The sequence below is a fragment of the Lissotriton helveticus genome, chromosome 5_1 (genome assembly GCF_964261635.1).
Source record: "Lissotriton helveticus chromosome 5_1, aLisHel1.1, whole genome shotgun sequence".
Taxonomy (NCBI): Eukaryota; Metazoa; Chordata; class Amphibia; order Caudata; family Salamandridae; genus Lissotriton; species Lissotriton helveticus.
The window spans coordinates 406,091,079-406,108,933 of record NC_136065.1 but is presented as its reverse complement, the minus strand read 5'-3'; the positions used below and the strand labels follow the sequence as shown (position 1 = coordinate 406,108,933).

At 45.3% G+C, this 17,855-nt stretch overlaps 1 protein-coding gene and 1 long non-coding RNA gene across 5 annotated transcripts in view; one reads left to right on the top strand and one right to left on the bottom strand.

Moving 5' to 3' along the window:
- LOC144754613 (uncharacterized) overlaps positions 1-17,855 on the bottom strand; it is a 230,327-nt gene that overhangs the window by 1,501 nt on the left and 210,971 nt on the right. The window lies entirely within an intron of this gene.
- The window catches only part of KCNAB2 (potassium voltage-gated channel subfamily A regulatory beta subunit 2), a 1,353,173-nt gene that overhangs the window by 1,212,686 nt on the left and 122,632 nt on the right, over positions 1-17,855 (top strand). For all 4 annotated transcript variants that reach the window (XR_013594749.1, XM_078642625.1, XM_078642626.1 and 1 more), the window contains one exon: positions 6,300-6,385. Coding sequence is in view for 3 of the 4 variants with exons in the window: in XM_078642625.1 (XP_078498751.1) it covers positions 6,300-6,385 (86 nt within the window). In the remaining variant the exon portion in view is untranslated. The remainder of the gene's footprint in view (positions 1-6,299; positions 6,386-17,855) is intronic.

The following is a 17,855-nucleotide window of genomic DNA, read 5'->3' as shown; positions in this document are numbered from 1 at the left end:
AGTGAATCTCTTTTTGTGACTTTAGTAATGGTCAGAAGTAGCCTGTTGATAGTCTGTCTCCCCCGTATTAAATCACTGCCCATTTATTTGATCACATTTCCATAAAACGTGCATGAAATAATTCCTCTTCCCTATGTTAGTCGTACTTATTAACATTTACAAATAATGTAATAAAAATCATAATCTTTTCAAAAGAATTGAGTCCTGTTACATTTAAATATTATAACTGAGGGAGCTATCAGTTTAAAATGTAAAATGAAAGTTACAAAAGCTTCATGAAATTATCTTAAAAATAGCTAGTTACTATAACATAAAACTAAAATTATCTAAACATCCATTATAAATCCACATGCCTCACCATACTTAAAACAGCCTATGTTATTGTAGTACCTCCAAATTTCTGTGATATACACATTACTCACAGTTTATCTTGTATGGTAATGTCTTTAAGTCATAGTGTGATTTTAAGGGAAAAACTACACCTAAAATAGAGAATTGGTGTGGTCTGTACTGGCTGATAAAACCTTTGCCTAACCTATGCAAAACAGGTTTCATTCCAATACAATGAAGTATGCTACATTTGTCTTACGGTATTGCACATTCTTGAAACAGCGATTTGACCTAAGATTTGCATTCATTTTTAGGGCTGTTAGGCTATGGGGTATAACGTATTATCGTGGCATCTTTGCCGGATGAGAAAACAACTATATGCATATTATATTCCCACTAACATCATGGTCCATACCAGTAGCACATGACTAAAAAGCATGTCATGAAGAAAAACAGGGGTCCTAAACTTTTGGATACAAAATAGAAGTAATAAACATAGACTTAAATAAGGACTATGTTGCTTTTTTGGTCCAATGTCCGGCCGGACAAAGGAGTATTTAATACCAGGATTAAATGAAGATTAACAAGTAACGTGAGGCACGACAAGAATCAAACAACTGGGCACAAGCCTGTACCAAGTCACAGGAAGACAGTACAGGGGAAAATAATAAACAGGCAAACAGAGTGGAGAAAAAGGTGGCTTACAGTACAATGCAATCTTGTGTAAGCTCAAACCAACAACTACTGCAACACCAATTATACAATTCACAAGTGCAGTATTGTTAAAACAGTCGACGTGACGTTTCAATCCCTATCTCCAATTATTGACTGGGATCATCTTCAGGACTAACATTAATGCTTTTGCCTGAGTGATTTGGGAGGCCTTTCGGGATTGAGGCCTTCTGTGGCATGGTGATCGAATTTCTAAAAAGCATGTCATGTCCTATTTCTCCTTAGGTCACTGGGGCATGTAAATGCTAAAAATATAGGGTTACATGATATTCTTTGGAGGAGGTGGTCAAGGGGACCAAATATTTTTGCCATTTTTTAGCAAAACTTATAGAATTATGGATGGGTAACAGGGAATCACAGGAATGTTTTTCCCTAGGAGTTCTGAGTGACATCAGATAGAATATGAGCGTGAAGCTTGAGTTGTCTATGATGTCACTCAGAACTTCAAGGTGAAACGCTTCCCCTTAATTCACTTTTTACCCATCCATAATTGTATGTTATGTATTGTGCCCCGCACCCCCAATCATATGCCCCGGCTTTCAACTGCTAGGCAGAAGCGCTCAGGTAATGGGGGAAGCATACATAGCATATCCTCTCCCTCATTGACTCAAATAATAGTAATATACCTTACCTGCTATCCTTAACCATCTCCCACCACCTGCCTGCTTTCCTTCTCTACTCTGCACTTGTGCTTTCCACTTTAAGCCAAAGCAGACAAGCAGCGCTGCCCATAGTGGCTCTTAAGAGAGACTTGTCTGCGTGGCCCTAAAGGTCTTTGTGACATAGCAACAGTGGGTAATGAGTTCTGTTATCAACTGTTGGTACGTCATACCAATGAACTACCAGTTATAGAATATGATGTAAATATTAGAAGCTTCCTGCGATTTCCATGCATAACAATCTTGTGATAGCTGTTGTTTTTTATAGCTAGTTTTCCGTCTCATCTAATTTTATTAGGTAGAAATATTTGAGAGCAGTCTGCAGATAGGAATCAAGCATACATTTTTCATTTAACATGCACACATTGATGTCAGCATTAAAGATTTTAATAATTACTTACCCTCAAAGTACTACTGTTGTCTGTAAAGGTTGGAATATGTACCTGCAATGTAATGACTTTCGGTGTAAGACCATAGTGAAAAAATACATTGGTTCTCGAAGGAGATCAATGATGAACTACTTTTATTCATATACAATACAATAAAAAATACTTAATATTTAGACAGCTGATTCAATCAGTGTTATCATTAAATATTCATGGCAATCACCATCTATAAGATTCAATTCCACATTCCATCAAAATATGAAATACTAGGAAGTTGTAACACAACCATTAACATGTTGTCAATAGATTAATTTGTTACTTTCCTTGTCTCTCAATGTGTAAACATAAGGTAGGTGTTTATGTGGCTGTTTAGTCCGTAATACACCTAGGGGTCATTCAGTCTTGTATCCTCTCAAGGAGCAATACGAAAGATCTCAGTTTTTGTGCTTTCTCCTCGTTTATTGTTGTGTTAAAATTTTCCATTATTTAATATTTCAATGCAATGTGGAACTGAATATTATAAATGACGATTGGCATGAATCGTTAATGGTAGCACTGATTGAATCGGCTATCCATTGTTAAAATATTATTTCATTATAGATTAATAATTTCAAGTTGTGATGATCCCCAGAGAGAACGAGGGAGGTATTCAGGAACCCCTTTTCATGTTCATCAGAAATAACAGTATCATACTATTACCATTGCTGGAAAACTTCAGGCAGTGGTGGTCACCATTCCAAGTTCTCAGAAACAAATCTCCCAGGAGTCCAATCTCGGATAAGATTAGCTTCACAGATTTCAACCATGGAATTCTAGTAGGCAAACCAGTTTGTTGAAGGGTTTTAAATACTTTCATCATCAAAATAGTCCTTATCACGTCAATTGTAGTATCCATGCTTGTGAAATATATTTTACATTTTTCATTGAGTGTCAAGTGATATATTTTGTTTGATGTACAAGGAATTGACAGCTGGTCTTTTCAGGAACTTGTTCTATGTAGCATCACATGATCCATCCACCTTCCAGGCCATATTTCTGGACCATGAGTGGCATTAGCCTGCTTCCAGTAGTAAGGTAATAATTCCTTATTTCATGTTTTAGTGAAAGAGCTGTCTTGTCAGTGAAAGAGCTGTCTTGTCATTTGATCACTCCAGGTTAACTTTCATAACAATTTAATGCCTAAAAAGTCTTTATACTGGATGGAGGTCAGTCCGCCGGCTTTTTAGATGACTAATCATTCTTTTGGTTCTTGCAATGCCTACTAATACCAATGATGTTTAAGGGAAAAAAGGAAAGGTCAGAATACAGCCCAGTCACACTCCTCTCCTGTAAGCAGCACATCACTTGCAAAGAGCGAAAGCCATTTTTACCACTTACTTCTGATAACTTTGAATTAGGTACAACACAAAGGTTCCCTAAAAATAGTACTGGTAGAGAAACAGTTTTGGAGGTTTGATTCTTCAAATGTTCCTTGTACCCAAATTTGCTAATACTCTTCTCCTTCTTGGTCCTTAACGTTTTGAGTGTAATGCTATGTTAATAACATTTTTTGATTGTAACTGGCATTTGGGTGCTTTTAGTAACAACTATAACAAAATAGTTAGTTTCATGGTTACCTCCAAGGCTATAGGATTTTCAAATATGTAATTGACTGGCCAGTATACTTGCTTCTTTAAAAGTTATCTAACCACCAGACTATACCGATTCTGAAATGTAATGATTAGACTGTTTCTTTGCTATACCACAAACTCTGCCTGCTCTTCCCAAAACATTCTTTTTTTTGTATTCTATGGAAGAATACTGATTCTGATTATGATGAGATTCAGTCCTCACAACTTGGCCTCTGTTCACAAGGAAAGTTCATCACTATCCAAAGTGAACCAGATGTAGGCTGATTTATTCTTGGGTAAAAATGTTACCGCACACACTCTTTTTAGCAAAAAAGCTTTTCTTGTTATCTGGACCCGAACATCTAAAAATACGAACTTGCTCGCTCAGGATAAAATAAAGATGAAATCATTGTAGCAATAGGAGCGAGCATCTTTCCCAGAAAAAGTTTAACACTTGCTTTCGTTAACTGAATCACAAAGTGATAGTAAGTAAGAAAAAGGCCAAAAGAAAAGTTGATCCCAGAGAGCAGCACTGTCACAGGCTTGCAGTGCAGGGTTTCTTAAGCATTCTTCACGTATTGTTATTGGAGGAATTTTTTTTTATACATGCATAATATCACTTGCCTTTAGTTTTTTTTTCTTTTTTACTGTACAATAACACAGTGCATGGATGCTAAGTGATACAGGCTAGTTAACAGAGTCCTCTTGTCACCTGTAGAAAGAGTTTCATTGGGCGTGAAGATTAGAACTGTAAGACCTGAGCAACCCTGGTGTTTATTGACACAAATTTCCAGGCAGCCCAAATTGGCCATTCATCCCTTCAAGATATTATTTGCAGTTTGAGTCAATACACGGCATATGTCCAGTGCTAAAGTAATATAACTGTATGCCAATCAGTATTTGGTACAGCAAATCAAGCATCTTCATAATGTCAGAGGCTTCCTAGTGCAAATGAATAGCAGTAAAAGGGAGTTAGATTTTCAAACCTGTCTGCAGCAAGCCAAAAAAAAAACAGGATATGAACTGTCACATGCCAGATTGGGATGGTTATTCTAGCTTGGCTAATGGGAATTTTAAAGCCAGGGGCTTTATTTAACATGGTTAAAGAAATTATATTGATATCCCTGGCTATTAGCAGGTCCATTCAAATTTGACGTTACAGCATGAGAAATATATTGAACGTGTGCAGGCTGGTAAGGTTTTTAAGGTCACACCTTGGACTGTTACTTAAGTTTAAAAATTGTTTATAGAGAATGCTGAAGTTTCAAAATTTGAGATCCATGCATAAACCCACAAGGGCACCTCTTTTGTAAATCTGACAGTTAATGAGGGTGCAAGCTAATGTGTCAGCCAAGGATAGCAGAATCTGGCTGAACCCTCAACCTCACATTCACGGGTACCAGCAAAGCAACTTTGATACCTGAGGGTCATTTATCTAGCCTCTGGACATTTAGACTATCCTTGCTATCCATCCCCTATAGAACACCCTTTTATATCAGTTCTTTCTCATGGGCATTCGTCATATTTTCTTGGTATGTTTCTGAACACTGTTTCTGAAATCATGAAAAATTGCCACATCCACTTCTACAATGCTTGTGGTTCTTCTAATGACCCATCATCGTTGTATCAGTGTTGAGCAATTGTTTAGCAGTACAGAGATATCATATTTTCACATGCATGCCCTAATCATCTGGCTATTTATTTTCTAGTTGTAAATAGAGATATACACTTGTGAACCAGCAATGATTCTGGGAAGTGTAAAACTAAATAATACTGCACAGTTTATTAGCAAAATAGGCCACCTATGTTTTCAGAGCATGAAGTTCCACTGCTCTTTGAGAATGTGTTTATTAATGTAACATCCTAGCGATCCAGTTAACTTACAAAAGTAATTAAAGTAACCTAATATAAGACATTATTAGATTCTTTGAATACTGTGGTAGGATCTTAAACTTTGCGCTGCTAACCCATCAAGTCAGCTGCACTTAACCGATATGCAACTTAAGTAACTTAACTTGAGAGGGTTTATCACCTCACTAATTAACACTCATTACTGAAGTAGCCTTAACTATTATAGGAATCAAATTTTTCCCTCCAATAATGTGCAAATCCAGTAAAGATACCACATTTATAGTTCATTGTATCCTGCATTTCATCCTGTAAGCCCTAACTGGTTTATGTCTATCTGATCCCTTTGTACTTTTCCAAAACCAATTCCTGCTGATGCAGTGGTAACTGTGACACAGTTTTTGTTTTTCCTCTCATTTCAATGTATTAAAACAGTGCCCTTTCATTTCCAGATCCCTTTTTCAGTTTCCAAAATTAATTTTCCTTGGAAAAAATAGTTTTCCAGGGATCAATTTTTTTTTTTTCCGTTTTGTTACTCTTTCCTTCAACAAGTAAAACACTTCTGCATTGAAGTTTGAAGAAATGAAGTACACTGCTTGCAAAATGTCCCTGCAAAATACTTTCCCTTTGCCATTTGGTGGTGTTCCCTTATTTAGCTGCCTGTTAACTAAGTTTCAAAGATTACCCTCCTATTTGTTCTTCCTTTAATTTTTTTAATATTGTTTTTATTACAGAGACAGTCAGAGCAATGACCCACGTTATCAATCAAGGAATGGCAATGTACTGGGGTACATCAAGGTGGAGCTCAATGGAAATAATGGTATTTAGAATAATTTCCTCTACTATGTGGCTATTATAATTTTTCTGATGTGCTTTTAGAAGCCTTTGAAGAGACTTCTGACTAAATCTTCAGCTTCAAAAATCACCTTTGAGGAAATGAAAAAAATGAGAATGGTACAAAATGTGTACTTAACTTTTGCACTTTTCTTCAATTATCCCTATTGTCAAGGAATCCTGCCTCGTAAACATGCTTACTCAACTATGAATCTGAGGGAGGGAGTGTTGGGCCTTTGGAATACAAAAACATATTCCTTTTTTTTTTTTATTGTGTCGGCATACTTAGAAGAACCTTCCAAAAAATGTGTTAAGAACAAAAAGATTTTGTCGTCAATTAACACTGTGGGAATGAATGATCATGAGTGGTTATTTAGAGAGAGAAGTGTGGCTCACTGGTTAGAGGAGGCAGACCTGGAAGCAGAGGTCAGCCTGGGACCAGGGTTCAATTCCCGGCTCGGCGGGTTCTTGAGTCCTAAAATGTCCATGGACTCGACAATTCTCGCTCCGGTGCCTACTCGATTCACGGGTTCACACTCTGCGACTCTGGGCAATAGCTTGCTTAATCTCCACAACGGCCCCTCGCGGCGGGATGCCTGGCTTTCACCTTGTGGATACCCTGCCGGGGTTATCTCACAGGGGAATACCAGGACGGGTTCCCTAAGCAAGCGCTTAGAAACCGCTCGGTGATTTGCGCTATATAAATTCCTGTACATTTACATTTAGATAATACGAGTTTGAATAGTTAACTCAAAATCACTAGTATTTTCAATACTTGACCCCTCTCATTTTTAAAAAAGCATGCAGCGCGTACAGGAATGGTGTTTTAAAGGAAATCCATCTATAATGAGTTGAACAACAAGATTTGTAATGTTAGAAAATGTAGAAGAACTTTGCCATTGTGATGCCATTGTTTTCTATGCACATTTTTAAAAGTGGAAATCTATGAGAAGAAATATTATGCAATTACATTTATATGGCACATTTCTTCCTTGTGTTCAGTTCCATTGCACTTCCAGAATCTGTGTGCCTCTTAAAGTTCTTGATTTACACAAATTCTTTGGACTTTGGACATTGTTGGTTTGGTTGTGTTTAGTGGTATTTAGAAATGTATATTCTGTAGCTTGATGCTAGATTAGAATTGACTACATCATGGTTCTGTAATGTTTCATACTAAACAGTCCCATTTTAGAGCCTTTTGTGGATATGCATACTGAATTGTGTATATGGATGTGTTCTCTTCTTGGATGAGTAGGTAATTGCCCAGTTTAAGATGTCTGTTGATTTAGTACGCATCATAAACTGGTGTTTGGCTTTGATGCAGTGTTGTGATCATGTAGGTTTGGCACGTTGAAGTTAACTTGCTCTGAGTGGTAGATATGTCTGTTTGCTGAGAGGATACAAGTGTGCTGCAAAGGTGACAAAGCTTAACCAACCTGTTGTGTTGGACGTAGAATGTTGGGGATGATGATTCCAGGGTGCTAAGTCATCTTTGAATGACCTGTTGTAAAGGTTATGTGTGAAGCAGTTGTCCAGGGAGAGCTGGAGGTGTAGCTGTTCTGGTGGTTGGTGCCACTGGAATAAAGATCCCTTTTTCCCCAGACCGTCTCCGTGGGTACTTGATGGATCTTGACACTGGCGACAATCGCTTGAGAGGAGACAGACACTACATGGCACCAACTTCTCCTGTAGCGAGTGTATGCGCGGTAAGACTGTTTTGGGAAATCTGCTGCCATACGGGACCTTTCTGGAAGAATTTTGGCATTTAAGAACACTTTTAAACTTTATTGAGGATACGCTGTCTTACCGATAGTTGCAGTGCGCTCGAGCCTCAGCACAGTCCTTTCATCTTGTGCTGACCTGTGATTCTTGTGATCTGATCCATGTGACATGCAGCCAGCAGTGTACAACACGCTCAATTCCTCTCAACACAACAACGTAACAACATATTTTGGCAGCCATTTTATGCCTTTGGGCAGATCTCAGCATGTTCCTATGAGGAATGTGGTGAAGCACTGTGTATTACTTGCTGCAACTACGTTCAGCGAGTTTTTCAGTTAGCCCATCATTTCTTCACAGTTCTTGCTATCAGGAACCTGCAGTGATTGGCACACTTCATTGCCAGTCATTTCCGAGGGAAGGAACTCTAATTTAGAGGAAGATCTGTAGTAATTGGCTCACTTTAAAAGCATTTCGTTTCTCCAGTCATCAGAGAAATGGAGTGATTGGCGCATTTTATATTGCCGATCTTTCCTTTGGAAGATTTATTTCACCGAAGATAGTGAGAGAAAATGCATGCAGTGGTTGTCGCATTTGAAGTTGTTGATCATTTATGGAGACAATAATTTAGGGTACCCCCTGGTTATTTAGAAGTGTTATTTCCTGCTTACCACACAGTGATGGACACACCTCTGTGCCTCATATGTGACAGCAACGTAGGAGTTGCATTGATTTTACATTGCCAAGGCATCTTTTAATTTTATGCGTCATTTGCAGTTTTGAGTGCATTGTTTGTTGGGGCTTATTTTTGGGGTGAAACTTCTGTGCCACCATGACCTTGACGAGCATGCCTTCTCTTCCTGGGTTTCTATCAGAAAAAAGGGGAACCAGTGATAAAGTGGAAAAGGTGGAAGAATCTTTTTAATTTGTATTTGTTTGCCATTGGAGGAGATAAGTTCTCAGTGGAAAGGAAACAAGCAGTGTTGCTCCTCAACTTAGGGGTTATGGGACATAATATTTATGATAGCCTTGAGACTGTCAGTATAGGCAATGGAGAGAGGGATACTCATGACGTTTTTGATATTTCAGTTTTGATGTAGGAAATACGTTTTGAAGCTAGAATTAATGTAGTCTTGAAACGACATAGATTCTTCCCCAGAACGCAAGGAAGGGAGTAGAGTATGGGGAATTACATTGCTTGTTTAAGAACCTTGGCACGTACCTACAAATATGATTGTTTAACAGACTCCCTTATTAGGAATCAATTAGTAAGATGCACAAACAATGTAAGAGTTCATGAAAAATTGTTATCTGAAAGAAACAGGTAATTGTTAGATTCCTTACCTTAGAATATCCCCAGGCGTCAGACTGGATCCGGAAAGTTTTGCATAGCAGTACCCCTGCGCGTCGGTAGGTGTCGTCTGCGGCTCCGCGTCCCTCGTCGGCGTCGTGATCGCCGGGATGACGTTGTCGGAGTACTTAGACGCCGCCCTCACGCGCTGACGTCAGTTCTTCTTTTTTCCGCGCCAGCAAGTGCAGATCCGGGAAAAGCAATACTCGTAGTCAATTTTTGACTAACTTTTTTGATCGATTCTCGAATCGGCCTTCGACTTGCGGTGCCGACAGGGATGCCTGGGTTTAAACTTTGTGAGGACTGTCACCGCTTGATGTCGGTGACCGACCCCCACCGTCGGTGCCTTTACTGTCTCAGTGCCGACCACCATGACAAGTCGTGCCCCGACTGCCGGGCCTGGACTTTGAAGGCTTGGCCGGAGCGGTCCCGTAAGCGGCTCGAGCTCCGGCAGTGGGCCCGCGCCGCTTGAGGTCCCGGTCGAGGAGGAGGTCAAGGGACCGGTCGCGGGGCCGTAGTCATTGCTGCTCGACCAGTCACCACCACTCGTCGGGCTCCAAGTCCCTCCGGTAAGTCGAGGCACTCGAAAAAGAAGTTGAAGAGTCAACATCGCTCTTCTAACTCCCCCGACGCTCGTGCGATGCAGCTGGGGGTTCGGCGACACCACCCACGCGGCTCCGCTGGAGCCGCAAGCTCCGCGTCCAGCTCCACACCCGCCGGTCCTTGGGCTGCACGCGATGCCGGAGGAGATTTGTGACTTCCTCGTGGCCATGAGAACTCACTTCCCTTCGTCGGGCCCTGTCGAGGCGCCTTCGGGCCCCGCGGGTCCGTCTGGGAGCCCTAGCGGGCCAGACGGCCCCGGCGCCGTCGGCAACTTCGGTCCCGACGCCACAGGGCTCCGCAAGATCCAGACCTGGATCTGTGGTGTCGCCAGTCGACCTTACGACCCCTCCGCTGGCGCCGTCACCGTTGGTGTCGCCAAAGACGCTGTCCCCTGACGACTTCGTTCCCGGTCCTCTCCCCGATCCGTGTCCGGCGTCGGACCGGCGCCGCTCGGCGAGCAATTCACCTATGACCTGGCTCCATCATTTTTCCCTGATTATCAGGAGATGGATGATGAGGGGTACTGGTAGGGTTCTGCGGACCCTCTGGCACTGCAATGCCAGTTGAGCCAGGACTGGGCAGACGAGCTGGGGGGGGGCCAGTGGTTTGCCCGACACTGGATTTGTCTCCCTCCTACCGTGGCTACGGAGGAGGGGGCTGCTTACAGCGTGGTGTTGACTAGGGCGGCCAAGGCCTTGGCTCTTGAGCTACCTGTCGCGGCCGTGAGGACTAACATCCTCACTGAGGTGCTCAAACCGCAGGCAAGCTCCTCGGAGCCTCTCCTGCCGTTTAACGAAGCCCTCACCGACGTTCTGGTGGGCACCTGGACCAAACCCTCTACAGGCCTTCCTGTAGATTGGAAGGTGGCCCGACGCCGGCTCCGGGCGACCCCAGCTTCCTGTTCGGTGACCCCACCCCCGAGAGCCTGGTGATCCAGGCCTCTACATCCCAGACGGCATTCCCGACCACTCCCCCGGATCGGGAATCCAAAAGGTATGATCAATATGGCAAGAAGCTGTTCTCCTCCCTGAGTTTGGGGCTGCGGTCTGTGAACACCGCCTGCCTTTTGGGCCATTACACCCACTGTCTGTGGGATACGGTTGCGGAAGTGCTGCCACAGTGCCCGGAGGAGGCCTGGGCGCAAAGCTCACCCAAGCCCTAGCGGAAGGGCGGGACGCAGCACGCTACTCCTTACGGTGTGGACTCGATACCACGGACTCGCTGGGTAGAGTGATTGCAACGACAGTGGCGGTTCGCCGCCACGCCTGGCTGAGGTCTGCCAACGTTTCAGGGGATGTCTAAGCCACACTCATGGACATGCCCTTTGATGGCCGTCGCCTATTTGGCGACAAATCGGACAGTGCACTGGAGCGTTTCAAGGACTCCAGGGCTACGGCCAAGTCCTTGGGCCTCGGCCAACATCAGCAAACTTCCGCTTTTTGCCCCTTTCCGGGAAGGGGCGCCCCCACACGTCCAGCGAGCTGCGGGCCGCAGAGCCAACCTCAACGCGGACGTGGTAACCGCCGTGGCGGTGCCGGGGGTCAACGGCGAGGTCAGTCCACATCCGCCCTAGCAGCATCTGCCTCAAAGCCTTCCTAGTCCGAGCTTTCAGGCCTATTCGACGTCAGTGGGGGCAGGGTTCGCCATCACATCCTTCACTGGCGTACCATCACATCAGACAGGTGGGTGCTGCAAATCGTCCAAAGGGGCTACTCCCTCCCCTTCGAGGCGACCCCTCCAGCCATGACACCGCAGTGCCACCGCATGTCGGGGGATCACTTGCAACTTCTGCAGGAGGAAGTTACGGCCCTCTTGGCCAAGGGGGCCATCGAGCGCATTCCTGGGCCAGAAGTAGGACGTGGTTGCTATTCCCACTACTTTCTGGTACCCAAGAAGGGCAAACGAGGCCTACGCCCTATCTTGGACCTACGGTTCAAGATGCTGACTTTGGCTCAGGTCCTAGCTGCCCTGGACCCGGGAGACTGGATGGTAGCGTTGGACTTGCAGGACGCGTATTTCCACAACCCCGTCCTGCTTGCCCACCGGCGCTACCTGCGGTTCACGGTAGGCCACGAGCACTTTCAGTTTAACAGGCTCCCCTTCGGCCTTACCAGCGCCCCTCGGGTGTTCACGAAAGTGATGGCAGTGGTCGCAGCTTATCTGCGCAGATTGGGGTCTCAGTCTTCCCCTATCTCGACGACTGGTTATGGACTGTCTGGGGCGAGCCCGCCTTTGTCAGCCACCTCCAGACTACGGCCGACTTCCTGGGGTTCTCCATCAATGTGCCGAAGTCACACCTGTGCCCCTCTCAGAAGCTCCTCTTCATCGGAGCGGTTCTGGACTCTGCGCATTTTCGGGTTTATCCTTCTGAACAGCGGGTTCGGGATATTCAGGCACTGATTCCGATCTTTCAGCCTTTATCCCGAGTCTCGGTCAGGTTGACGCTGCGGCTTCTGGGGCTGATGGCCTCCTGCATCCTTCTAGTGCATCACGCCACGTGGCGAATGCGGGCTCTTTAGTGGGACCTGAAGTTTCAGTGGGCCCAGCATCAGGGCAACCTGTCCGACCACGTCCGGATCTCGGAGGGCACTGCAAGACAGTTGCATTGGTGGCTCACGGACCGCGATTGGGTCAGCGGCAGATCCCTACCCCTACCCCAACCGGAGCACGTAGTAGTGACAGATGCGTCCCTCCTGGGCTGGGGGGGGGCCTCATGGGAGAGGCGGAGATTAGAGGCCTCTGGTCTCCGGCGGAGTCCCGGCTCCACATCAACCTTCTGGAGCTGCGGGCAATCCGGCTTGCACTGAAAACATTCCTTCCCTCTGTCCGGGGAAGTGTAGTGCAGGTGTTCACAGACAACACCACCGCCATGTGGTACAGCAACAAATGGGGCGGGGTGTGGTCGAGGAACCTCTGCCAGGAGGCTCTGCGCCTCTGGCAATTGCTGGAACACCAGGGCGTCACCCTGATGGTTCAACACCTGGCAGGTTCCCTGAACGCCAGGGCGGATGAACTCAGCCGCCGGTGCATGATGGATCACGAATTGCGTCTGAACTCCGACGTGGCCCAAGGCCTCTATCAGCAGTGGGGAGAGCCTTGGCTAGATCTATTCGCCACCGAAGAGAACGCGCAATGTCATCAGTTCTGCGCATTGGAATTTCCAAGGCGCACTCGCGACGCTTGTCATCGCGAGTGGAGCTGCGGTCTGTTGTACGCCTTTCCGCCTATACCACTTCTGCCCAGAGTGCTGAAGAAGATCAAGAGCGACCGGGCCCAAGTCATCCTGGTGGCTCCGGACTGGGCATGAAGATACTGGTATCCCGAGCTACTCAGCATGTCAGTCGATCCCCCGATTCGTCTGCCTATTCAGAAGGACCTTCTGTCGCAGCAGCAGGGGACGGTCCTCCACCCGAACCTGTCCAGTCTCCACCTACATGCGTGGAGATTGAGCGGCGACAGAGACCATTTGACTTACCTCCTGAAGTCTGTGATGTTATTCTGACAGCCAGGCGTCCCTCCACAAAATCGGTATACTCCTGCAGGTGGAACAAATTTATGGCATGGTGCACAGCAAAGGCTGTGGATCCTCTCTCTGCCCCCCTTTCAGAGGTTCTCCTCTTTCTTCTTTCTCTGACCCAGCAGGGCTCTGCTCTGGGCACTGTAAAAGGCTACCTCTCTGCCATTTCCGCCTTCTTGAGGCTTCCTGATCAGTCTTCTCTTTGCAAGTCCCCGGTTGTAAATAGATTTCTTAAAGGCATCACGCACATGTTTCCTCCTGTTCCTTTCGTGATGCCTCAGTGGGACTTGAACCTTGTTCTAACCTATTTGATGTGCACTCCTTTCGAGCCACTTCACAATTGCCCTCTTCGTCTTCTGACTCTTAAGACTGCATTCCTGGTTGCCATCTAAGCCTCCTTTCCTCTCTGTCCATCCGGACATGTTTGTCTTGAGAACTCGTCCTTCTTTCCTACCCAAGTTGGTTAAGGCCTTTCACATCGGGCAGTCTATCACCTTGCCCGCCTTCTTTCCGCCTCCGCATCCTTCCAAGGAGGAAGAGAGGCTCCACCTTCTGGACCTAAAACGTGCGCTCTCGTTCTATCTAGACCGCACACGCCAGTTCCGGGTGGGCGACCAGCTCTTTGTCGGTTACGTGGGCGCTAAGAAGGGGTAGGCTATGCACAAACAGACCATCTCTCAGTGGGTCGTGTTGTGCATCAAGGTCTGTTATTCCTTGGCGAAAAAAGAGCCTCCGGTTGGGCTGTGTGCCCATTCCATTCGGGCCACGGCGGCTACTACTGCCCTGGGTCGGGGAGTCCCCTTGCAGGACATCTGTCAGGCAGCTACGTGGGCCTCGCTGCACACCTTTGCTAAACACTACTGCCTGGACAGCCAAGTCTGGAGAGATGGCTTTTTCGGCCGTTCCGTTCTCCAGGACTTTCTGGTGTGAGTCTGGTTCGCAGACCCACCACCGAGGTTGGTTTTGCTGGGATATCTATTCTAAGGTAAGGAATCTAACACTAACCTGTTTCTTTCAGATGCACAAGTTACTTAACTTCGGTAACGATATATCTGTAAGAAACAGTAGTTAGTGTTAGATTCCTTACCGCCCCACCCATCCTCCCCGTTCTGGGAACCGATATATAGGGTTAAGGACATCCGTTTCAGGGTCCTAGTTTCATGGCACCAGTGTCGGTCTCTGGCATGGCTCTGCGTTCCTGGCGTGGAAAGCTATGTACAAGAACTGACGTCAGCGCGCGAGGGCGGCGTCTAAGTACTCCGACGACATCATCCCGGCGATCCCGACGACGGACGCGGAGCTGCAGACGATGCCTATCGACGCGCAGGGGTACTGCTACGCAAAAATTTCCGGATTCAGTCTGACGCCTGGGGATATTCTAAGGTAAGGAATCTAACACCAACTACTGTTTCTTACAGATATATCGTTACCGAAGGTAAGTAACTTGTGCGTCAAGGAATCCAGATCTGAAGAAAGCGTTTGCTATTGTGGAAGGTGTGGAAAGCACCAGCACAAGGGTGCGAGAAATGCGTGCTGTGCCTAGAACATCAAGGAGTGATGTCAAAGATTCTATGTGTGTGAGATTATAGGTGAAGTGGGTGTGAAGACCAAGTTGGAAGCTAGGAGACTAAGGGTGGGGTGAAGCAAAGTAGTGGCAAATATTTTAGAATGAAGTGCTATCAATGTGGGAATCCTGAACATTCTGCAAACAATTCAAAATGTTATGAGAGGAATTTGGTGTGTAAGAGGTGTAGCAGGAAGAGCCATTATACTCATGTTTGCAAGGGGAAAATTAATCAATCCCACAATGTGGATTCCGCCATGGATGATGTAAACAAGATGATGCTGGCTATAAAACAGGATCTTAGTGAAGTGGATGTGGGTCCTTTACGGATGCCAGAGTGTCATATACAATTGAATGATAAAGAGGTGGTAGTGTTAGCAGATTCGGGATTGACATATACAATGGTGGGTGATAAGAATTGCAATAAAAGAATTTGGTGAAGAGGGATCACTCTTCCTACCAAACATAAATCCTATGAGTTATGGAGGGCCCAATATTGATGTGTTGGGCTATGCAGTGAGGATCATGTTTGAGCACAAAAACAGTGGGGAAAGTGTATGTTGAGAAACAAGAACAAGGGGCCAATCTTTTTTGGTGGTGACACCAACGTGACATAGGGATAATGCTCAGCTCCAATGCTGTACACCCAGTCATGTCACTGTCGGCTGAACAGGGCAATGAGGACAACATTGTGAAGTTTCCTGGTTCGTTTGATGAGAAGTTGGGTTTGTTTAAGAACTTCAAACACTAGATCCTTCTCAAGTAGAATGCGATTCCGTGTGTTCATAAAGTGAGGAATGTTACGAATCTCATGCTGGAACCATTGAAAGTGCAGATTGACAAGTTGTTGAGAGAGAGGATAACTGAGGAGATTGAGTCTTTCAAGTGGCTTGCCCCAATTGTGATCGCACTCAAGGATGAGGGAAAACAGATTTGGATGTGTGTTGATCTGAGGAATCTTAACAGACACATATGGGTGGGTTGCCAACTGCTTCCGAGTTTTTCGGAAGCTTTGACCATGTTAGGTGATGTTAAACTCTTCAGCATAGTTGATCTATGGTCAGCCTATCACCAGGTGAAGATACACAATGAGTCAAGGCACTTAACCTCTTTTGTGACACCTTTGGGTGCATACCGTTTTGTCAGAATGCCTTCCGGGTTGGCACCAGCGGCAGCATATTTCCAAAGGGTCATGAAGAAGGTGTTTAGTGGTGTAAGCAATACCCTTTTCTGTATAGCGGATATCCAGCTCTATTATAAATTGGCAGAAGCGTGCTTGACGCTAAAGAGAGAGAAGTGCAGATTCAGGGTTACTGCTGTTTCTTATTTGGGCCACACTATCTCTGTGAAGGGTATCAAGCCGAACACTGAGTTGGTCAATTTTATTGTTAAGACACTGGCAACCATTGATAAAGATCAGGTCAGGTATTTCCTTGGCCTGGCTGAGTTTTATTAAAAGTTTATACCCAATTTTACCATCTTGACCTCACCCCTCCAGATGCTGCTGGGGATGAATGAGAACTTTGATTGGACAGGTGACTGTGAGAGGGTTTTGATGCCTTGAAGAGATCCTTTTTGACCACAGAGGCAAGTCTCAGAGGTTTGGGTGCAGTGCTCTCTCAGAGAGGAGGAGGCGAGGAGGGAGTAGTGGCATTTCGTCCCAAGCACTGAGGGGTGCAGATCAAAGATACTCAGTGATAAAGAGAGAGGCTTTGGCATGTGCCTGGGTGATCAAACATTTCAAGTTTTACATGTTGGGAATGCCATTTGTTATCCAGTCTGACCACAGATCACTGGTTCAAGTGTTCTCTACGAGGAAAGGTGATGAGTTGACCCTCACATTAAAAGGAGGGATTGGGCGAGTTCAACTTCCAGGTAGAATATATTTTGGGATTAAAAAATGCAGTTGCAGACTGTTTGCCTCGCTGGGGATGTGGAGTGTGATTTGCCTAGTGTGAAGGATGAGCTAACTCTTTTGGTCAGTTGGGTCAGGGAGCGAGGCTAATAGTGTTGCGGGAGAACTCAAGGAGTTTATTGTCAAGGGCTGGCCGGACTTTAAAGCTTTTCCAGAGGTGTTGAAAGGACATTGGAATGTGAAATAGGAACTCAGTTGGACAGGGAATGAGGTGTACCGGGGTGGGAGGATAATTCTACCCGAAAGTGCCAAAGGGAAGCTAGTTAACCTGGCGCACAAGGGTCATTTGGAAAGGAATCTCACCAAATCCAGGGTAAGGGAGTGGTATTGGTGGCCTGATTTTGGATAGCCCGGCAGAGGATGTTGTGAAGGATTGTGATCATTGTGCAAGAAGGGATAAAAGTAAGGTGGTTTCCAAGACTCCACTGTCCCCAGTGGAGGTACCTTTGGAGTCGCGGAGGAATCTTGGTTTCGATTTTGCCGTTCTGTTTAATCTTTTACCACAAAATGAGTGTTATGTGATTCTTCTGGAGGACTACATGTCCAACTGGGTGGTGACAAAGTGTGTGGGTTCTATTGACACCAAAGTTGTAACCCATTTCTTGAAGGAAGAATTTATCCGGGCGGGACTCGATCAAGAGATTATCACTGACAATGGTGTTCAGATGACATCACATGAAATGCGTACATTTTTTTGCAGTTTATCCATCACGCACCTCAAGACGGCCTTGTTTTCTCCTCAGACCAATGGTCTAGCAGAACGCATGAATGGTGTAGTCAAGTTTTG